General features: G+C 45.9%; 1 protein-coding gene across 3 annotated transcripts in view; it reads left to right on the top strand.

The window, feature by feature from the left end:
• TAGAP (T cell activation RhoGTPase activating protein) overlaps positions 1–20,748 on the top strand; it is a 45,365-nt gene extending 24,617 nt beyond the window's left edge. Inside the window, exons 2-11 of one of the 3 annotated variants that reach the window (XM_076333768.1) lie at positions 12,197–12,238; positions 12,666–12,750; positions 12,860–12,913; positions 13,516–13,582; positions 15,060–15,229; positions 16,006–16,167; positions 16,646–16,755; positions 17,478–17,673; positions 18,248–18,365; positions 18,549–20,748. In XM_076333768.1, the coding sequence (XP_076189883.1) occupies positions 12,197–12,238; positions 12,666–12,750; positions 12,860–12,913; positions 13,516–13,582; positions 15,060–15,229; positions 16,006–16,167; positions 16,646–16,755; positions 17,478–17,673; positions 18,248–18,365; positions 18,549–19,726 (2,182 nt within the window). In that variant the 3' untranslated portion in view covers positions 19,727–20,748. Of the gene's footprint in view, positions 1–12,196; positions 12,239–12,665; positions 12,751–12,859; positions 12,914–13,515; positions 13,583–15,056; positions 15,230–16,005; positions 16,168–16,645; positions 16,756–17,477; positions 17,674–18,247; positions 18,366–18,548 lie in introns of all 3 variants that reach the window. The other 2 variants (XM_076333767.1, XM_076333769.1) reach the window with 2 other exon arrangements.
• Positions 20,749–23,605: the final 2,857 nt, after the last annotated feature.

The raw sequence follows: 23,605 nt of genomic DNA, 5'->3' as shown, positions 1-23,605 counted from the left end.
TTCTACCTCCCCAAAAGACAAGTGGGCTTTAAGAAAATACTGCAAAAGTATTTCTATCACTCTGTAGTTTTCCATATGCTGAACAGCAAAGACACTGAGAAGGTTTGTGGGTCCCTCAGATGAAAGATTGTAAGATACATATATAGCAAAAACAGGGATCACCATCAATCCCCCCTTAAAACAACTTTCTAAAGAGGGCTACAGTCAGCAGGTACATTGAAGATTTGTTACTAGCTGCTCTTAAGTCGAAGTGTACGCATTCCCTGTGGTGTTCAGAGAAGTGTGAGTGGATGCTCACTCTCCTGGAGGACAGCTGGTTAATAGGAATCGAGTTAGCCAGCAATAATGGGGTGAGGCCCAGCGATGACTGGGGAGTTTGTAGTACAAATCAAATATGACATGTGCAAGTGCTGTTATGCATAATCAGCCAACACAATAGGATGGTTTCTTGGTTTTCTCTACACTTTCATTATTGTTCCGTATTTTGTGGGCAGATCCAAATACCTCCTGAATTCCCGCAAGACCTTAGCAGGATTCATATTTTACACTTTGCATTATAACACTACTTATTAAAGAAAATGGTACCTTCCTCATTTTCCTGTGGTCACGCATATCACTTTTAATGCATCAAGTTTGTGGAGAAGGAATGGTTTCTGCCCATGCACGAGATTATTCACATGTCAAAGTCCTGTTAAAGGTTTATACAGCGTGGCACCATGGTGGAGATGAGCCAAAGGATCTCAGTGATCCAGTGCCCACTTACAGTAAAGGAAATTATACTAAAGGAAACATCTTGCTGTGGCCCCTAAGTTAGTCCAAGGCAGAGTTCATTCAGAGCAGAGTTCCACTAGGGACACAATGAAATCTCTTCATTCATAAGATTTTGGCTGGTAGTAGATCTTTGAATCATACTCATTTTTTTAGAGATGAGTCATTGACTAAAACTTGATTCAAGCACCAGTTGGAGCAACCTGTCTCTGAATCCCAGCTTTGCAGCATTCCTGTGCAATATTTCTATGACAACTCAAATCAAAACCTAGATGCTGATCCCCGTCCCTTTTCGCTCTGTGTCCCCAGACCTGGCATTCCAGGCAAGCACCCTGATATTAAATCTATCTGCTGTAATTATCAGATGCAGTCTAGGTCACGCTTTTACCATCTGTTATCTGTAGACATGATTTGGGGAATGCATCATGTAGACTCTCTGTAGCTCCTTTCACTGGTACTGAAAATAAAAGGCTTCACAATGAAAAGCACTGCCCAAGTGCAGGTTAGTTCTATCTCAGCCATGCTCAGTGCACAGCAGTCGTGAAGAGCGAACTGAAAGGAGTTACACCTCACGCTGCTAGAGCCTGCCTGCCCTCTCCCTGGCACTGATCTCATCCAAAATTTGCCAAGGCAGTTATGTTCCCAACTCCTATTTAAAATAAGGGTGGGTAGGTGATCAAAGAGGCGATAGGTCCCTAAGTATTTTTGAGGATCTGGTCCTTGACTCCACTTCCTCACCAGAGCCCTCAGTGGTAACTCCCCAGCACAACGTTCCCCACAGCCGCCAAGGCCAGCTCCAGCCTCCTCCCACCGAGACGGTGCAGAACTCACAGCAAAGGGGATAAAATCCCACAAGTGGCCAAATGCTGTTTCCATCTCCTCTTCTCTTCTAAGGAACGCAGACTAGGGTGGTACCTTCACCGTACAAAGTAGGGCCTTCATACATGTATATCATTGTGAGAGAGTCTGTGGTTTCTAATGGAAATTTCCCGTTTTGAGGACAGAAATTTTTACTAAAAGTGATAAGAGTATTTCATGACCACAGGCTTTTATAGGTGTTCTCTCCTAAAGGCACAATCCAACACCAAAAGCCTGGGATTTTTCCCGTTCTTGTCGTCACTTATCCCTGTTTAATTTTGAACGCCACTAAGTCAGAATGGTGGCATTTTATACCTGGGGTGCACGGAGAGCCAGGCTGCAGGAATTGGGCCCTTTTCAGTTATACCAACACAATTACAGAAACAGCCGCACAAACCACTGCAAGGGAAGGCCTTTTTGGCGGGAAAATTCATTCTGCAAAGCTAGTGGTATCTTATGCATCGAGAAAAAGAGAACCAACAAAACCTGCATTTTGAGGAACTAAAACTAGGATCTGCTAAGCAATAATAAAGAAGAAGAAAAGAGAAGGAAGAGAAAAAAACAACAGCAGTGTCTGACCATAATTTCCTTTTGGAGGATTACCTCTGTGTAAGAAATTCAGCAACTACTTTCAAGTTGATTAACTGAATCAAGTGCTTTGATACACTTTGAACATTTCAGTGTTCACACAGATGGTGTCACACTGGTGGAAAGGGATGTTCTCTGGCTTGTTGTTAGGATATAGAGCAAGAAGCCTACCGCCATACACACATCTCTCCAGTCACCATCCCAGTGTTTTTTTAGAAGATTAAATATGAAGTTTACGAAAATTGGCAGCTATCTCCTACCTTCAGCACTTCTTGTATGTTGAATATACAAGAAGTTCTTGTATATTCTGACAGCCCTCCAGACATGTATTTGATGACAGAGGCACACCTTGGCACAAGCCTTGCTGGTAAGTAGAATGGGCTGTCCATCTAACCACCTTCCACCCTCCGTTCCTCATCTTTGTAGCTCAAAACCTGAACGCAGTCACTGCAGAAAATCTGACTATGCTGTTCTGGGAACAGTGGAACCAACCATGTGATGCTTCCTGCAGGCTTGTGTCCTTTGTGCCCTGATCCACCTCTCTGCAAAGACCTTGATCTCCACCATGATTATATGCCATTTCCGTCAGGCACGTCACAGCTAGCCCAGACCTATGGGCACAGTCACTGAGTGGCCGTGATGCACATGCTGATTAGCCACTCAAGATTGTTTAATGACTTTTTCTCAGGAAAAAAAATCCCCACCACCCACTAACTTCCAAAATGCTTGCAGGAAATTCACTGGCTTGGGGAAGAGTTGCTCATTTGCCTGTTGTGACTGTAATTAATGTAGAGACTAAAAGTTACTGGGGGTGATAGAGGAGTAAAAAACACCTGGGAAAAAAGTGCAGTCACATATGCCTTGCCTGCGAGACTAGGAGCCCAAGATTAAAAGCATACAAAGGACTAAATCCAGTTAAATCTGGAGTTCTGCATGGCTAAAGATAAAGAATTTGGCATAGGAAAGTAAAAATTAGAAGACAAAGAATATTGCGTGCGAGAAGTTAGACAACAATGTCTTAGAGGGGATAGCTGTGGGCTGGGGGTTTCTGAGGAGCTGCCACTGGGCCCCTCAACCCGTGCAGAATTAGACACTTTTTGCTAAGGGGTCTTGCAAACTTTCTCGCTAAGGAGGCTAAGAGCCTCCTTAGGAGCTTGAACGTACACAGCGGTTGCAATGACTGCAGTGCCACATGGCCCTTCCCAAGCTCACTTTGAAGGAAGTGGCTCCTCAAAGAGCATGTAGACATCATGTGACGCCATATCCCACTATCTGCCTGATGTTTAAAGCATAGCCTCTGCTGTGACCGTGCTGGAGTCCCCATGTCAGATCCCTTCCCAGAGGTCAGGCGAAGGGAAGGGAGTTCATGCTCAGAAACATTTTATTACAGAATCTAGATAAAATGGTTAGTTCAGTTACCATATTTAATGGTTATTTCATGGTGACGTTGTCATATTTCCTCCTGACAATATGCTGCATGCTTAAAATAAGTGAGTATTTGATCTGGTCAGAAGGCGACTGTCACATTTCGATGTGGTAAGTAGAACTGCAAAGACCTTGAGGGGCACAAGTATTGCCCAGAAAATAACATATTGTCCTCACAGACGATGCATTTAAAGGCATTTTAAATACCTTCATTTGTCAAAGATTTGCCACTAGGGCTAAAATTAAGGTCTTCTCTTTGCTACATGGCACATAGGGGACGGAAGAGGCAACAGCTGCCAAACTCTTTACTGGGTTCTCCTGTATGTACCACTTTTCACCAAAAGATATCAAAGCACCTCATGCAGTGTAGTGACCTTTTATTTTCAGCACGTTATTCGTGAGAAACTGAGGCAGAAAGAAGGCAAGCTACCTTTCAGATGTTATGTGGAAAATCAAAGGGCAAAACAAAGCATCTCCTGGAGTTCACCCACAAAACCCCGACACAAAGATGCAATTACAGTTTTTGGTTAGTCCGAAAATTCCCTAATAGGGGGATTACTGAGCACTGTAGGTTTGATGAGTAAGCCTGTTCAATTGTTAAAGTAACGACTTTTTCCATGCTTGTGACGTTCATTAGGATTTTTCCTTTAAGGTCAGTACAGAAATATTATCTGCATTGTTTATGCATGTCAGTGTCACAGTTATGACAGGTTTATGTTGCAGCACACTCTCGTCCAAAGAAAACTGCGGGAATGCTTGGTTCTGGAAGCAAACAGAAATGTTGCAGGGAGGAGGGACAACCACTGGGACATAACGCAGGCCTCTCAAACTCCTCTTCTAGCCCATCTGGCTCTCCTAAAATAGCACAGACAGGAGTCAATTACAGTGATATGTTGTATTTCAGTGCCTGAGTTTAGCAAACATTTTCACTGAGTATAGCATTGGAGGTGACTAACTTAGAGCTGTAATAATTCCAGGGGGTTATGTTTGAAAGATACACTCTGGGGATCTGTGTATAATGCAGTAAGAATAGGCATTTTGCCTTGTTACCTACCAAATGGAAGTAGGACCCCCCTGCAAATGTACCAGCATCTTAGGTTTGGTATAACTTACAGGATAATGAGTGTTCATTTTTACTTTCTGAATACTAAGTTCAATTAAGTTACACAAGGACAGGATCGGTTCATGGTGTTGCATAAGCAATACTAAGACTCTCTGTAGCAATATGATCTTTGGTTTACACAAATGTTACAGCAGTTGCTGGACTGTACATCTTTTGGCTCAGCATTTTTATATCTTACGGTGCCTAAAGGTAAGAGGATTCAGTCTCTCTTTGAAAAGACCCTTCTTGAGGTACTTCTGGGGTACCTATCTTACCTCAACAAGTAACCATGTAACTGATCAATGTATCTAGTAAAATTCAGAGCATTTCTTCTCAACTTGTCCTTAGATTGAAGACAGGCATTTCTTTTCAGACCTGAGGAAGGGTTTTGCACCTGTATCAGTTGCCCTGGTTAAAGATATATCCTCCCCTCGCAAACTTTCTTGCTAACTAAATAAGGCAGTTCATGACTGTAAGACCACACACAGCGACTGTTTTCAGAGAGAAAAATCCCAAAGAAACATACTCATCTGATAAATGGGAGAAAAGGTAAAGCTCAAATAAAGCACAAACAAACCTTTAAAAGGAAGTAGAACGGGAGAACAAAATCTTCTGTTCAAGCCTCATCCACCACTGAACGGGGAAATGGACATGGTGGCATGCAGGTACCTTCTCTATATACCCCTTACTGTCATCTCCGTGCAGTGACTGCTGATCTGAAAGCAAAGGCAGGGTTCAGAGCAGGCACATATGAGTGCAATAAGCAAATGCAGCCATAACAGCACCTGCTCTGCATGGCAGCAGCAGTAATTAATGGCCAATTTTGCAGAAATGCAGGCCTGAACACATCAGCCTGGCCTTCAAGCTGAGCCCTCTCCAGCAATGAGCTGGTATAGCTAAACTCAATCTCAAAAGCATTTTTTCTTCCCCCCCACCCCACTCTCGCTAGCAGGTGATTCCAGGTCCTGCTTGCTCTGGAAGGTGGGAATTCCTCTCTTATTCCCAGCCTGAAAGAGTCACTGTGCCTTTGCAAATGTGGAGGTGAGGACCTGGCTGCTCTGGTTCCAGGTGGGGCAGCCGTCACCACCCCCGAGTTGTGCCAGTCGGTGCTGGTGCCTGAGGCCGGCTTTCCCTGCCCCACGGCGGCTGTGGCGTGGAGCAGTTCCACCCTCCGCACGTCCCTTCCACGGCAGCAGCGACAGTCCCGTTTGCCCAGAGGCCTCATGGTACCCTGTGGCAGGAGACAGAGCCCATGCCATAAGAAGCATTTGCTTTCTGAAATCCTCATAAGGTAGTCCCGCTTTAAAATGGGATAGCAATACCAAAGTGGAGTGTTTATATAAAACACTAACATGGCAGCTGTTGCTAGTAGCAACAATATGGCAATCACCAGCTAATATGGAGATGTTTGTTTCAAATTTATCATCTTGATTTTGATGGGTGGCGAAAACTTTGCAGAAGAACATTTTATTTTGCTGTGAGTGGATGCGCGTGCACAAGGACAGAGGGCATGACAGCAAATAACTCTCCCGAAGTACAGAGTCAAATGTGCTCAGAGCAGTTTAACTGCAGCCAGCAGAGTTGTGCTGGGAAAGATTTGCCTTGCCTGACATTGCTTTTGCCTGGAGGATGGAGTCCAGGGGTGTGGTCATAAATGTTCCCATTCATGGTTAATTTAGTGGTGATGAGGATCTGGTTACTGGCAGTTCTACTTATTACTTAGGAAGCAGGTACAACACAGGAATGACAAACTCACAAGGGCATCACTATGATGAAGAGTTTGGAGATATTCCCATCATACCACTGGGGCTCGGAGGAGGCCAACTGGAGGCAAACGATGGGGAAATTCCAGCTACTTCTGGTGGTTCCTCCTGGGCACCTATGGTGACAGCCGTGTTCACGGCCATGGGTGCTTGCTATGCCTGGAGCAGCTCCTGCTCTACCAGGGGAGTTGTAAGGTCTTTCCACTCCTGAGCCTGCCTTTCTTTTCTAGTTTTTGTATCAATGGGACACATACATACACAATGAAACCCAAAATTACACTCAGGCCAAGTTTTCTTCGTCTTATTCCGGACTGGCTCCTAGGCCATTGGCAGTCTGCAGATCATCTTTTGTGTGAAAGTGAGATGACTTATGCCTGAAAATCACATGCAAGTTAGAATTCAATGTGAAATCCACATTACTGCTGGTTTCCACTGAGTCTCATTTTGAGATCTGAGATCGTTTTGATGCTGAAATTCAAAGCAAAACACAAGGTGCAGAAGCAGGAGAAATACAAGCCTACATCCACCAAAATCTAAAATAAAACATTTGTATTAATCCTGAAAAACAAAATCAAGATTCACACCTCTCTGGATTCAGTAAGAAATATAATCTGTCCCTGAGAGCAAACGAACTTGGCAGAAAAGCACCATCTCAGTTTCTGATTTGCGAATGAATAATATAAAGAAGCAAAATAAGTGAGAAACCTGCTGGAGTAACAAGAAAAAGTGAGTAGCATCTCACTTTTCAATACTTTTTGAGTACCTTAACCAGAAATCTTGAAAATAATAGAATTCAGACTTAATTACACACGTTCTCTATTATCTTGTTGTTTATTGTAAGCGGGCAAAGATTTAGATCTGCATCCACTCAGTCAGAAATGATGGGCAACTTCAACTCCTGGACTCCTTTGTGCTGGCCACCTTGGGGACCCCAAGGAATGAGTGATTCCCAAGAGCCACCAAGATACAACAGCAAGCTGAATTCAGACATGACTGAACACCAGCACAGACCCTTTGGAAAAATGTTCAACATATGCCTGCCCTTCACAGCTAAAAAACCCCCATTGGAACCAGTCAGCTGATGACTGGTAAAAAACTTCAGAGCTGTCAACTTAGTCTTGGGGGGAGCACCCACGAAAGAATAAACAAACCATCCTGCAAAGCAAATGCAACCAAAAGGGTGTCATGGGAAGGGCACAGAATACACCTTGGGCTGTATTTACGATATTACTTCTGATTTGTAACTTTTTCCTGTGCAATAGTAACCCAGTGTGTAGAAGGGTGGTGCAATCTACCCCACGTTGCAATCTAACCTTGATATCTGATTAAGGTTAAAAATCAGCAGAGCAGAGCTGGGAAAAACTGCCAGTGGGTTTCACTTTCCAAAGGCAGGGTTAGCATGAACCCAGGTCCCACCTGACTAAAACTGTAGGAGTTCAGCACCAGCTGGGTTGATGGATCTCAGTCTGAACTGTTACAGGTAGGGGGTAGGGACTGGCCTGATTAAAGCTCAGGCCGCCCTCTTTTCTGTGATCAAACCCTGAACCGTGCCTATGCAATCTGCAACACACTCTGGAAAGCGGTAGGAAATTAGAGCTGCCTTCAGAAGACGGGTAGAAATGTGACCTGTTCTCAGCAACCCACACACCACCCTGTTCTTTGTGTCCGTGGACAGGTCGTGCAGAGCTTTCCTTTCCAAAAAAAAACCCCACCCAGCAACTCTCTGACTTTGGCATAATTGCTTTCCTTATTTTGGTAAAAGTTCCTATTTTCCCCCGGGAGACCATGATTGTGCCAGTGAAGACAAAATTGGAATACAACCTCTTTTCCACATGGAGAAGCAGTGGTGCAGAACTTGGCTCTTTCTGCTCTATATGGGCTTGAAAGAGTCACTGCTCCAGGCGCGTCCTGCTGTACCCTTCTCACAGCGATGCTCCTGCTGCGTCCTTGCTGGTACGACAACAGGACGAAGGCGGGTTTCAGGATTCATTCACAGACTCCCTCATTTCTAAGAGCCATCATGTCAAACATTTGTGAAAGTAGTGTTGAAATAAACAAATGTGAGCTGTGGCTGGGATTTTCCCATTTGTGGTTTGATAAGGAGAGAAGAAAAACAGATGCTTTCCAGCCACAGCAGATTTGTTCTTTTGTTCTTTTGTTTACTATCAGCTCCTGATTCCTTTCTCCTCCCAACGGATGCTGCCCCTTCATTGCTACGGTCCGGGGTCCTTCACCGAGCCACAGTGTAAGAGGAGAGAGGAGAAAAGAGGAGAAAACACCTAGCTTGACTGTAGCTCACAGAAAGGGGAAAATCACCATTTGGTCTGTGTTGGCAGCAAGTGCTATATAAGCCTTCTCTCCAAAACCTGGCTGGACAAGGTGCTTGGGAGTGGACCACAAAAGCAGCCATGGCCTGGGAGGGGAGAGGGGCTGCCCGGTCCCAGGGGGAAGCAGAGGCATCAATCTGATGTCCTGGCTTCTACAAGGAAAATGCTTCACACCTCGAGGAAGAAACCCAGTCCCGAGATACCCGGATTTACCCAGGGTCTGCTGCTCTGCCGGACCTCCCCGCTCTTGCTTTCCCTCCAGTGAATGCAAAGCACTTCAGCAGAACCGAGGGAAGCAACCTGATGTACAGGAGGGGAAGAGCTCACACACAGGCTAGTCCTACAAAACCCTTCTAAGTCCACCCCCTCTCCCAGGCCCTGATCTTTGTGTAAACATCCCCATATCTTTGAAGGAGAGTGCATTCACTTAGTCAGGGATGGCGTGGGAGAAACACATCACCTTGCAAACAGCTCCAGGTGTGCCCAAGCCATCTGCCATCTACTCCACCTGCGCTAGGGCGACCGCTGTGGTACAAAACCCGCATTGTACTGTGGTACCAAAAAAAATTGTACTCTAATACATCATGGTATAAGATCTGTACCAGACTGAGGGGCAGACCATAGCAAAGTCTCTGAGTCTGCAAAGCAGAGCTGGGTAGTAGAGAGGGAATTGGTCTCTTCAGGGAGAGAAGCTGTTCATGTAAGGGACCTTCATGTAAACATCCCATATGGCAGGCCTTTTCTGTTAATATTCATTGTGGAGACCGCTTTGGGAGCTACATCTATGTTACCCTTTACACACTGGTGGAGGAAGCTGTGAAGCTGGTCTGGCTGGTAGGTGTGAGGGCAGCTCACGCTGTGCTGGTCCTCCTGTCTTCACCCACCTGGCGCAGCAGCCCTTCTGACCTCGGGACCCTGCACGCAGCTCTGCAGTGCTCGACAGGAGCCAGCACATGCTCGCTTACTGCTTTTCACAAATACAGCCAAGCTTCGTTATGTGTGACCATACAATTACCCGACCAAACCATAGCTTTTTAGGATGTCTGCTATTCAGATGGGGCATGTTTGTTTGTAATGAAATAACCTGCTTTAAAGTAATTTTGGCACAAATTAAGTGTTTGTGATACACACCATACAAGAGCTATAAAAAATGAATGCTATCACAAGGGTAAAAAAAAAAACCAAATTGTTTTCCATATGGGCAGGCAGGCCTATACACACACTTTCCACATACAATGGCCATTATATCCCCATAACTGTTAATAGATGGGAACTAATTAGATAGAGATGCAGCAGTATGTGCCAATGGACAGTCTGGTGATGTGCTGTCTATACACCACCCATTACTGTATCTTTTCCTCCTGGGAAGTTCAAAGCATTATGCCCTGTGTACAGCTGTGCCCTATTTGTAATCTAAGCTTCTGGCCCGGCTAATCACCACCCGTTAAACTCCCATTTTCTTCATGAGTCGCACATTTTCCAGATCAAACCCCGTGTCTTAACCACGCAACAGACTGAGCTCGGCAATACATCTGCGTACAGTGCTGGAAGTGAGGGCAAGGCAGAGCTGAATTGCGTAGGTCCCCTAAGCCTCCGAGACACTTAACAGATAGATATGTTTAGATACACATTTAAAAGATGTACTGAGAAATAGATGCCCCTTGTCCCAGAAATCCTGCTGGGACAATCAGCAGGGGTGCTGCAGCTGCCAGCGAGCCTTGGAAGAAATTCTCAGAAGAACACGATGCAGGATGACAATATTTCTGCAAAAATGTGCATTGACCCATGGAATTGAGTAGGGAAATGACAGATGTCACGGGACTGCTAATTAACAAAAAATCAGTTACAGCAGTGAGTAAAAGATCAGTGTTAAATGCATAAGCCTGCAGAGTAATTGATTTAGATTCCTGTAAGTTTCAGCTCTAAACAAGGGTGCAGACCGGTGTCTCTACAGCAGCATGGAAATGATGGGCCTCAGGAGGACTTGAAAGGTCATCTACACCATCTTCTCCTACAAACGCAGGGCAGCTCTCCTTTTGCCCTTCTGGACACATCTCTGTCTAACCAAAAGTGAATTTTGCACCTTGGATTTCTGCCAGAGTTGAGCTGAGACGCCTGTCTCTTTTGCATGACAACCCGGGGTCAATACTACACGGGCCAGGACTAATGTGGTTAAGCAAAGAACAGCTTTCAGCGTGAATTCAGCAGCGGATGTAGCCGTAACGTGCATCTGCAAAGAGCTGTGCTATGACACAGCCTTGTTCCCTGCACACATGAAATGGAGCATCCACTTGGGGAAGCAGCAGAGACACCACAGTTTTACAAGTGTGCTTTCCACCTAAATTCACTGCTGAAATATTCCCAACCCTTTGACTCAGCCTTAGGTCCTCTTTTTCACTAGATCAAAAAACTGGTACCCAGAATACTGGGTTGTAATTTGCCTCTGTCAATGAATCAGTAGAACTAATATCATGCATTTAACATCACACGATGATGAATTTTCATAATTACTTGGTAGAGTGAGCACTGTTGTCCTTATGCTCCTGATGTGCCCAGGTTGGGGGGAGTCAGCAACAGACCCTGAAGAGGTACAGGGAGAGCAGAGGTAGATTTTTCCTGGATTTTTTTCTCTCTTCAGTTGAATTAAACTTTATTACTTGGATGCATAATTCTTACTAAGACATATTTTAAGCAAGACTTCTTATTACATATTGTCATACGTTACTAAATTATTACATAACACCAGTTCTTCTATAGAAGTCCAATGCTTAGACTCTCAAGAACTAGTTGGCACTGGCAAAGTGCGTGTCTACATCTGCTTGCAGACAGTAAACTGTTGCCATTAGTTTTTAAAAAAATATACAAAAACATTTCTCTGAATCTTGGCTATTCCACTCCCCCATCTTTTAACTGTTCTTAGTGTAACTTGATCTGGTGGTGTGTCTTTAAACTGCAAAATCTAAGGTCTCTGAGCAGTCAAAGGACAGACTGTACCCACTGCCCTTTAACGGTAAGGAGAAGCTGCCCACACTGCAGCCCCCTCTGCACATCCCACCTCACACTGGTGATGCTAGATGGAACCTTTACCTGGCGAGTGTCTCATCTTTTCCATCCATAACAGCTACAAGGGCTTTTTTTTTTTTCTTTAAGGAAAAAAAAGTAGCTTCTTTAAAAGGAAAGAGGAAGCCAGAAATTTCGTAGCGTCTCAGTCCTGCCCCATGATGCTTCTTCCTGTCTCTGAATTTCCACCTGCCCCTTCTGCATATATAAGGCAGCACACGTGGGGTGGAACTGTTTAGTCGCCTGCCTCCATCCAAAGGATTAGTAGCAGTGGGGAGTGATGCTGTTTCTCCTTTCCTCTGCAGTTCGCAGGAGGTGAAGGAGCTCTGGCTGGACTCACTCCTTGGGTAAGTACTCCCTGGGATTAAATCTCTGAAGTTGGTGGAGTGCTCCAGACGCAGCTGTACAGAGATGTACAAAAATGTAGACGAGGGAGAGGTGTGCCCACTGCTAAGTGTAGCTCATAGGCAGAGCTGACTGAGTTGCTTAGCCTTGTGTTTGCAGATTAACAACAACCTCACGTAGCTGTCACCACTTGCTCATTTTTTGCATGGATTAAAAATGGAAAGCTGCTTTTTTTCTGTTTTAATCAAGAGGCAGATAGAGCAGCAGCGCCGCGTGCCTTCCAGAGAAGGGCTTTATGACTGACTTGAGTGGGATATCTTGCTGGTTCAGGATCATACCTAAATGCTCGACTGGCTTGCAGGGGAGAAAGACAAGAAGGGTGCAGTTTTACAAAGCTCTCTCTTTGTCCATTCCCTGTTCAATAAATAGGCAAACAAAAGGACCAAAGGAAACCAGAGTGTCCAGAGCTCCCCCGATCAAACTCCTAATGAAAGTGTTAAGCAGCTGTAATACTGTGAGTGTCTTTATTGTTTCAGTTCTGTCAACAAAGTGATTTTGAAAAGCTCTGATTTCTAAACCATAGCATTCAATTACTCATGTAGTGTCTTTGTTTTCTTGCCTAGTCAAAGACACTAAATGCTGGGAACATGGAGAGTCTGATTGAGTGCCAGTCCGAGGTAAGCAGCCGCTACATTTCCCCCAATCCTTGTTGGGTGCTGTTGTGAGATAGCAAAGCAGGGGTGGCCCCTGTAGGAGCTGCCCGCTGCCTACCATTACCCATGAGTGGGCAGAGCCCTTTGAAGGCAACTCTGTGCAGCACCATGCAGAAGGAGCTGGGCATCGCTGTCAGCAGCCAGCGCATTCCCCGCACTCCTGGGGAGCTTTGCTCAGGAATCTGGCAGGCTCCAAAGCCATCAAGGCTCCCCGGAGAAATCTGGGAGGAAATCTCCAGTGCCAGGGGAGGACACAGAAGGGCAGGCTGTGTCCGGCTGTGGTTTCTCTGGATCAAAAGAGCAGCCTGAAAGAGCACGGGGTTGTGACCTGCCGGGCAGGTCTGGGGTGGCTGGCTGCAGGGTTTACCACAAACCCCTCTATTGGGCAGCGAGGCAGTGTCACTCCTGGACCAAGGCACCTCTTCAGAGGGTTTTAGGTTTGCTATGGTTATTCCCCGGAGCCTCCCACAGATTTCTGAGGAGCTGTAGCAACTTGCTGGTGGCCCTCGCTGCTGGTGGCCCTCGCTGCTGGTGGCAGCTCTGTAACTCCAAAACACTTCTTGCAGGCTAATGCCAAGAAATGCCCCGCACTGGTCCCAGCAGATACTGAAGACGGACTTTGCCACTCGACTGGTGAGTTTTAAAAACAAACTGAGGAACTGCCTTCTTATATAATGCTTGCAAGCTGGCACTTCTGCAAAACCACCCGAAACTGCCCGCTTCACCTCCCTGAGAGCAATCCACAGCCCTCAGCCCCATCCAGAAGATGGCTTAACCCCTGGAGTGCCACTCACTTGCAAGTGACCTCTTTCCCTTAAGCTCAATGGCAGAGGTGACAGTGCTGAGTGCCAGAGGTCTTGTATCCCTGTTCCCTGGTCCTCAGAGCCATGTTTCATTGTGTTCCCTGGCAGTAATGGGAAGTAAATGTGCTCCTTTCTCACTCGAGCATCGCCACTGAGGTGTGGCACTGCAAGTGAGTACAGCTACCAGCAGTTGCACGCCAGAGCAAATAAACCCTCTTGGCAGCAACAGCACTTGTTTTCTCTCGCCATGCAAAACCTCGGCACCTGTAAACAACCCGGCAGAGACCATTAGCAGAGCAGGGTCAGATTTGGAGCAGACCATCATATCAGACCATTTTTCAGGAGTATCAGAAGCAAACATTTTATATGGCACTATGTTAGGTGACTTTCTCATAGCTTTTAACCCCTCCCTACCAAGGATTTGTGCTAAGCCACAGATACAGGTCCTGAGAACTTCTCATCTGTGTAAGACAACTTCATTCTAGAGTAGAAGGCAAGTCCTTTGTAGGAAATTTGCAGAAGGCAACTCCTTTAGAAAGCTTTCTAGCAAAAATGATCCTTCTCTCACTGTTTCTGAAAGGGGAAAAAAGCCATACCTCATCCCAATACAACCATCATCTCCAAATTCCTAGCATGCCCTCCTCTTTAAGATGCAGATGCAAAACCCATGCTAAGAGATTTCTGACCATGAAATTCTGAAGCCAGTGAGGCCCTACTGCCATGCTCCCATCCTCTGGAGCAAGTATCACCTTCCACTGGCTGGCTGGCTTGCAGGGGGCAAGCACTAGCTCTAGCAGGACCACTATCATTAGAGCTGGCTCCGAAACTGGCAGAGCTGGAGCCGTGTGTTTTCATTTCAGCCTGTGAAAGAGGCTGAAAAGCAGGAGCCCCTAGTTCCACTCTTGCCCTAAGGCTGGGGCACAGTCAGACTGCGTAGTGAAAATTGTTGTCATTGCCAGCTGCCTAAGTGAGATATCTGCCTTAGATAGTTATCACAGAAACCACTGCAATATCAAAAATCTCTATAAATGATGTTATTTCTGTGCCTTGTATGTTCCCACTCTCTAAGAAGAAACACTGACTAGAATGTAAAAAAACCCACCCAAAAACAGGAAAGGCGGTGTCCTTAGAGGGATGGTCACAATTTTACAGTTTAGGTGGTTGTTTCCTTAGTAACCACTTAGTTGTCTTTCAGTTTCTCCCCATTTAGTTTGAGTTGTTTCAACATACATCCCTGCACCGCACACAGATGAATGGCCGCATAGAGCTCTGTGGGTTTTTTTAAATTGATTTTTTGCTTGCAGCAGATGGAACGAAGAAAAGAAAGAAGGGGATATCGCAGTCGTTTACTCTGAGACGAAGCTCTACCAGCGGGAATTCCCCAGGGCAGCTAGACTCGGGTGCCAAAATCAGTCTGTTTGGCCAGCCTCTGGCAATTATCTGTGGAGAAGATGACACATTGCCCCAGCCGGTGCAGGTAAGCAAGCCTGGCGATACAATTATACCTCTGGCTTCCAGTATGAGGCAGGATCCCCTGTACTTGTGCTGCAGCACCCAGGAGATGAGTGATTTTGGTGTTTCCCCTCCACACACACTTCTGATAAGCTCAGGGCCCATCCCAGATGTAGAAAGGGTCAGGTCTGTGGGCTTTGTCCCAGCTTGCACTGGAAGTAACTTGGAGTGGAAACAACCCAGGACCAGGAATAGGAGAAGATCTGCTCCTTAGTATAAACATCTGTGATTCTACAGAAGTCATTTAAATGACTATTTCAACAGCATAAACTTCCAAGGATTTCTGTATTTCCCTGAAAAAAAAGTTCAGCTATGGACTGCCACCGACAAATACCTAAACACTATCTTCCGGATAAAATCAGTCTTGTGACAGTTCTCCCACTGAGTTGGCTTTTTCAATAGACAGGCTTTTGTCTCTTCTAAGCAATATTTGCCTGGCTTGGGAGGGAGGGGATTTGAACCAAGACTTAAGCCATCCCTTGTTTCCTTCTGGAAGGAAGCAGGGACAACTCCACTGAAGTTAGTGGAATTCACCCATCCAAAAAGAGGGTGGGCTGGGGGAAAATCAGGTTATTGCCCATGTAATCTACTTGGAGCAAGAAACAGATACTGACCTAATTAGAGCACAGTGTACCTCCAGACAGTTTTTTTTCTGTTTCTAAAGAAATGTTCACTTGCTAAAGGACCTTCCCTCACCCAATTAACTGTTCTCCCATTCCTGTCTGGTTTTTTTCCGTGCAGGATCTCCTAGCCATATTGTATATGAAAGGACCCTCCACTGAAGGGATATTCAGAAAAGCTGCCAATGAGAAAGCACGAAAGGAGTTGAAGGAGGACCTAAACAAAGGCGGGAATGTTGATTTGAAAAGCAAATCTGTGCACCTGCTGGCAGTGGTCTTGAAGGTGAGCTCCTCTGACGTGCAGCAGTGCGAGGGCGTTGCTAATCTGCACAGGACCACTTCAGTGCCCAGAGCTGACCTTGGAGTGGGACTCCAAGCTAAAGCCAGAGCAAAGACAGACTAAATGTTTCAGGCTTAGGAAAGTTTGGCATTTTCCTTTTCCACCTGATTTTCAGTCCCACTTGTTGTGCTGCTGATTTCCTGCATGCCCACAGGAAGCTCACTTCATCCTCCTCCTCAGCATCCTCCCCAGGGAATGGGTGAATGAAAATGGGTGAATGAAAAGCAGCTAAGAGCTGGGTCCTGTGGTTACCCCAGTGCAAGTGTACTTGGCATGTTCTTGTAGACCCCACTGCTCTGCCAGTGCTGATGGTCAGGTAGCTCAAGCCAGCCTGCCTCCTAGTGAGCCCATGTCACAGTGATGCTCCCTCTGTGCTCAGGGGTAGTCTCCAAAGCCTCATCTAAATCTCATGGCCTTGCAGGACTTCCTCCGAAATATTCCCTCCAAACTCCTGTCGGCCGACCTCTATGAGAAGTGGATGCAAGCTCTGGAGAAGCCAAGCAAGCAGGAAAAAACTGAAGAATTGAAAGAGTAAGTTTTGCAACCAGGAGGTTTTGCAATCAGCCCCAATGTGATGGAGTGGCTGGTAGAGGCCAATGACATCTTTCGAAATTGAGAATCTCATTTAAAAGCCTGTCATTTATATCAGCTTGCTCATTGCTCATCAGCTTGCTATTGCTCCATGGGGTTTGGTCTAGAGGGCCCTAGTAGCAGCACTTCCTGAAGTTATCTGAGATTGCCCTACGAAACGACTAGCGTAGGAAGAGGCGAGAGGCTGCAGTGTCTCAGCTAACGCAGTCACTGTGCTGTGGGACAGGGAGCCTTCACATCTGCTGGCGGTGAAGGCGGGCACGTGGAGACCACGGCCGTGTTTTGCTCTTTAGAAAGAGCAGATGCGGAGGCTGACTGGGAGTGCTTTGAAAGATGCACAGCACAACCGCAGGCTTTCACGTGCCTTCGGGAAGCCTCCAGTGACATCTCCCGATGCCATCTCATCTACTCAAGGACGTGGACTGCTGTAATGCTTGCCTTTCAGTCAAGACCTTGTAATTCAAGATCTTATAATTAACCACGTGCTCAGCTGCTGTTGGGGATTTCTGAGTGATACTTCTGCTAAGCAGTGAAAAAAGCACATGCATGCCTCTCTCTGGAGGAAGCGTCATCTGTCTGAGTTTAATTGAGACTTGCTCAAATAAAGAAGTAGCGGCTGCTGCACCACGAATTAACGTCACATTTTGTTTGCGTTCATGCAGGGTGGCTGACAAACTGCCTAGACCAAACCTTGTCTTGCTCAAGCACTTGCTGTCTCTGCTCCACCACATCAGCCAAAACGCCGAGACCAACAGGATGGACTCCAGCAATCTGGCCATCTGCGTTGGCCCAAATATGCTGAGCCCAGAGATGGACAACACGCTGCCGCTGGAAGTGCAGAAGGAGATGAATGACAAGGTGCGTTGAACTCACCAAGCAGCCACCCCCTTCGGGGCAGCTCAGAGCCATCCATAGGGGTCCCACTGCCATTGCAAAAGCTGAACAAAACAGCGCCCCTGGACATTGGGGATGCCCCTCAGCTCAGGTGCCTGCAATGTGATGGGCAAGGCTGCCCCTCGTCTCGCCTCCTCTGAGCAAAAGTAGCGGTTGCCCTGCAGTCCCCTACGTCGTATCACAGCTCCTGAATACTTTGCACACAGAGAGCAAGGGGCACCCGGTGGGCATTGAGGCTGAAGCTGTGGCTGATGGCGTTTTATTTGTATTGGGGCAGATCAATTAGGCTGCAGCATCAGGCCTCATCCTCCAGAGTGGTCTCACCCTCTGACTTTAAGCTAGTATTTTTTGCCTAGAAAGGTTGGACCAGGTGATCCTTGAGGTCCCTTCCAACCTGGTATTCTATGATTCTATGATTTTGGCAGAAGCCACCCTGCTCTGTGCTGCCCTTCATACAAAGACAGCAGGCAGGAGCAGGAAAGACTGTTTAATATGTTTTCAGCCCTTTTGACTGAAATAAACTGTTTTCTGTGTGCAGGTGACAGTGTTGGTGGAGTTCCTCATAAACAACTGCTTAGAAATATTTGGGGAGGACATTGCCTTGTCGGTCTGTGCCTCGGCTGAGGAGTCACCGGAACACATAGACAGCTCCACAGGTATGAGAACGGACTGGGGATGTCAGAGACTGGGGCTGCTGGGCCAAATTGTTTAATTTGATATGGGAATACATCTGTGGAAACACAGAGAGTTGCAGAGGGTTCAAAACACTGTTGCAGTGCTCTTCTGTTCCCTTTCATCCTCAGACGGTCAGTAAAAACTAACGTGCTTTCTCCCCACAGAGCACCTATGTGCTGCTCATCAGAATGACTCTGCCTATGACAGCCCAGATCCTGAAGCTGAAGGCAGCCCCCGTACCTCTCAGATGGAGCAGCCCAAAGAGAGGAGCACTAGTGTGAGCAGAAGATACCCAACACGCATCTCTGCCCCTTCACTGACTAATTTCAGAAATGACATCAGCATGATGGACAGGAGGTACTCGGAGCCAGACCTGTCCTTCCAGAACCGCCTTGAAAGCAGGATAAGGAAACAGAAGCTAAACAAAAGTGAGGACAATTTTCCGGTTCAGCAGAAACAGCTAGGGTTGGAGGCACTGGAGAAACAGCTTGCAATCTTACCTTCACAATTATCAACTGACTCTCTACCCAAAACATCCTCCAGTTGCTCCCTGGAGAGCTCTGATGGCTCAGTCTTCACCAGCTCCCCAGTAGTTTCGCCCTCTAGTCCCAAAAAAACCTTTTTAAATAGGCCCCAGTCCTTTTCCACCAAGGCCACTGAAGACTGCAGTATGCCTAGCAGAGAGATCAAAAAGCATTCCATGTCGTTCTCTTTTGCAAACCGCAGGAAAACACTAATAAAAACCCAGAGTTGGGGGCCTGGAAAAAACATGGGTTTTCAGAGAGACAGCTTCACAAAGAAAGAAGATCAGTTCTCCTGCAGAGTCGTCCAGGAGAACAGCCCTGATGATGACGAACCATTGCCTGTGGAGTATCAGCAAAGGCCCCGTTTCAGGTCAGCTGATGAAGTGTTCAGAGAGGTAGACCAGAGGAATCCTGGAAGACCACCCTCTTACGAAGAGGCTACTAAAAACTGCCTGGCCACTAAAGTTCCCTCCCACAATCTCACGGTTCAAACTATGAGATTAAAGGTGTCAAACCAGGATGCTTTGCCGACTCATCCATGCAGCAGCTGTGCACAGGACGCAGCATATACACCTCTAAGGGATCTACCCAGTGGCAGAGTTTCTGCAGCGAAGGATTCTGATGTGGAAACTGAAACCCTCAGCGTCACTGTGGGAATAAACTCCCGTGTGAGTTTACCCGTGACCCCGGGAGTCTACCGATTGAGAGCCATGTCTGAATCCTGTCAAAAGAACAAACTTGAGTATGTGGCTCGGAGGTGCAGCCAGCCAGTTTTTGAGGTAGACCAGATCCAGTATGCTAAGGAATCCTACGTTTAAAAAGCCTATCCCTCCTTTTCGCACTGTACAAAGTAAATATTGTAAAAATAGACATCTTGCTCATCCTTTGTAAGATTTTACTTTCAAGAGACCAAGAATAAGCTAGCTGTGCATGAACTTTTTTTTCCTTGAGGCTCTCCTGAAGTGTCTGTCACATTCTTTCACCACAAGAGGTGGTGGTGGGGAAGACCTGTGTATTATTATGTAAAAATGGAAGTGAATATGCTGTACATAACCTGTTGTGTGTGAAAACTAGTTAGTAGTTGATAAACAGTGTTGTATTTGTATCCCTGAAAGGACAATTAAAAGGTTGGCAGGTCCTTTCCTTTTCTTTTCTGTACGGTCACAGACTCCATGCCATTTGTCACGTGTGTGTGCCAGGCTGATGCAATGCTTTGCTGATTTTCTGCATTAAGAAGTGGGCTGGCAGTTACCCCAACTGAGGAAAAGCTGTTCTGTCATCAAGGCCACTTCAGCACTCTTCCATAAATCCCCTGTACCTGCTGCCATTCCCTCTTCCTGCTTGCTGGTGATGAGAATGATCTGGCCACTAACCAGCATTAGTGTTGTATACCGAGCCTGGGTTTAGAGCCACCGAAGCCCTGCAAGGTCATTATGGGAATGTATCAAGTAAACCTCATGTGGCCTGCCCCGCTTTTAGTCTAAATAAATTGGACAGGCTAAGCAGAAAGAAAGAGTATCTTCAGGTTTGCTTTTATGAGGGGAAAAGAACCCAAACAACAAAAATTCCTGTAAGGAAACATTCTGGACTCCAGCTTTAAATAGTTAAAGCTGCAGCTCATTAAAAAAAAAAAAAAAAAGAAAAAAAAAAAAGAAAATACCAGGTGGTGTCCTTATAACCTTGTAAAAATGACTGGAAGTGCAATGTATTTTTAGATGTAGGAACTTGTTTTGGTTAGCACTTACCTCCCCTTTTATGGCTCTGCGTAGCCTTGAACCAGGAGCAGGAAGACTTTTGTTTTTCTCCTGTGTAACTTCACTACAATAAAACATTTTTCTGCATGAATGCTAAACTGCCCATTGGCTGTCTTTAAAACATGCAGGCCCTACATGTACTGTACCTACTTTTATACTGTTCTACAGGTACTGCAGGTCTACTTGAATGACATGGCATATCTAAGTAGCTGCAAGGAAAGTAACTGACCAGCACTATCACTACTATTGTTGTTGTAAGAGGCTGCAGGCTAGATTTTGGGAACAAGTCCCTCTCTATCAGGGAAGCAAGTTACACTGCCATGTAACAGCAGTTACCAGTGAGGTGGAGAGGGAGCTGCAAAGAGGTGATGCTGCTCCAAAAGTGGAGCAGATTAGAAAATAGCATACCAGCATCTCAGGTATGATGTTTTCCAGGTGTAGGTGTTCCAGGACACAGAGAAAGGGGAAGGAGAGTACCTGGCCTGACAGGAGAAATGATGTGAGAAGGACCATACTGGTAGGCTGCAACTAGAGGAAATGCCACCTCACCCAGCCCCCTAAGCAGTGGCATTTTGCTTCCAAGCAACTCAATGAGAGAGCTCTGCTGCAAGCTGCAAAAGGCACTTGCCATTTTCTGGAATCTGCAACTCCTGAGTCACAGAATCACAGAATAGGTGAGGCTTGAGATCCTCCTGTCCAATCCCCCTGCTCAAGCAGGGTCAACTAGAGCGGGTTGCCCAGGACCATGTCTAGACATGATCTGAATATTTCAACAGACGGAGACTCTGCAACATCTCTGGGCAACCTGTTCCTGCGTTTGACTACCTTCACAGTGAAAAAGTGTCTCCTTGCATTCAGATGGAATTCCATGTGTTTTAATTTGTGCCCGTTGCCTCTTGTCCTGTGTCAAGCGGGAATGACAGCTTTCCTTTGTAAAAAACACAAGTGTCTTGCCCTCATGGCAGAACAAGTGTGAAGAGATAATCCACGTGCAGTGGAAAGGCTCAGAAGCCACAGAACAGAAAACAAACTTCAAAATGTACTCAAACAACAACATGGCTACCTCTTTGGTAAGTGACTCATTCTTTTTGACTGTGACAAGACTAAAGATCCCAAGACGAGGAACTGCTCACTTCCTGTCCTGTAACCACACCAGAAAACCCATGGAGAATAAGCACAGTCACTTCACCAGAGATGAGGAGAGTCTCTCTTTAGGTCCAAGGTGTCCTAAGGCAGACATGACAATCACACTCAGAAAGCTTACCTGGGTTCTAAATGTTCAATATAGATGAGCCTAAATCTTCCAGCTCCTGGATAAGAAAGTCCATTTGGAATTTCTTTTAAGGCACTTCAATAGAGGGAGAAAAAGGAAGATGAGCGCAACAGAGAGGAGCTGTACACACTGTTAACAAACAAGGGGCAAGGTGAAAGAGTGGCCCAGTCCCCCTTACCTTGTTCTTGCATTTCTTCAAGTCCAGGAAGCACCATGATTAAACAAAATCTGAATGTAAACAGACCCCAAAAGAGATTTACTCCCTCATGACAGATAACTTTTTTCTTCCTCCATCTCTTAAGACTTGCCTGTTCAGTCAGCATTATTTTCATGCCACATCCCTTCACACAAGGGATTTCTCTTCTATATAAGCACTTAGGAGGCCTCAAAAGACTAGAATGACACAGAAAGCAGAGTGCTTTGCTTTAGCACTTACTCATCTGCCTACAGCTCAGAAAACAGCTTTATCATGCTACCAGCCCACCCGTACCACATTCAAGTATCCAGCCCAACTATCCTGACCTCCAAGAGTAAGGCCCTTTAACTGCTATATCCAACAAGTGAACTATCTAAGTGCCTTTGTCAAAGCTGTCTTTGACTCCTTAGCCAGAAAGATCAAATACCCATTTACAGCTGGGTCAGCTGGAGCTGACTTATTTGGCACAAGAGTTGAATGATGACAGCAAGCCTCCTATTCTCCGCAGGTTACTCCATCATCAGGATTGCATCACTTGCTTCACACATCCAATTTTCTAATTAAATTTCATGAAAACACTCTAAACATACATGGCATATAAGACTGAAAGAGGGAAAAAAGCAATATTAAAGCAGAAGATCCAAGCCATTGCTGTGTAAGGCAATGCTGGAATTAAGGCTATTAGTGCAGCCTGAATTCAGTTCCTTATGTTTGCATCCTGCTGTTGTTTTCAATCACATGATGCACTCTGTTCTTCCCCACAGGATGCACCTGCTCTGGGGAGGAACCAAGGTTGTGCAGCAAAGGAGAAAGTTTTAATTCTGACATTCCCCAACACGCCTTGCCTAGCCGAGCACCCGGGCTTTGGATGTATGGCTATGTCTGAATTTCTAGGATTTGAAAGAGCCAACAGAAGAACAAAGGAGCTCCTCATGGAGCAACACGCTCCTCTCCTTCCTTCCCCATGTTGTGCACTGGGTAGTTGCAAACTCTTGTTCTCTGCCACTTGAATTAGGACAGCAACTTACAGCAAAAGCACATTGTCATCAACTCTATGGCCAAGCATTAGTGAAGGCTGAGAGAAATACCATGCCTGCAAGTTTCACAAACATTCAGACTGGCACTTAGGTGCAGACTGCAGACATGGACATTTACATTTAGTCATCTGTATGCAAGCATTTATGTGAGCCTGTGTCTCCTCTTCTGCACAGTCTTAGCATTTACTCCTTTACAACACAGACACTTGGCTTTCTTTTTTCAGGTGCACTTGGCTCTTCAGAGTTTCTTACACTGTATCTAGTTTGATGAAACAGGATTTGCAATCTTCTTCTTTGCACATTAAGTAAATGGAGGACAAGACTGCATGCCCTGCAATGACAAACATCACTTGGAGTTCAACAGCTAGTATTAGGGAAGGTAGGGCATCCTGTTTGTCACCCAGAACTCTGTTTCTGTTGGGACTGAACCACTCTAG

The sequence above is a fragment of the Aptenodytes patagonicus genome, chromosome 3 (genome assembly GCF_965638725.1).
Source record: "Aptenodytes patagonicus chromosome 3, bAptPat1.pri.cur, whole genome shotgun sequence".
NCBI classification, from domain to species: domain Eukaryota; kingdom Metazoa; phylum Chordata; class Aves; order Sphenisciformes; family Spheniscidae; genus Aptenodytes; species Aptenodytes patagonicus.
This window is presented reverse-complemented; position numbering and strand designations above follow the sequence as displayed.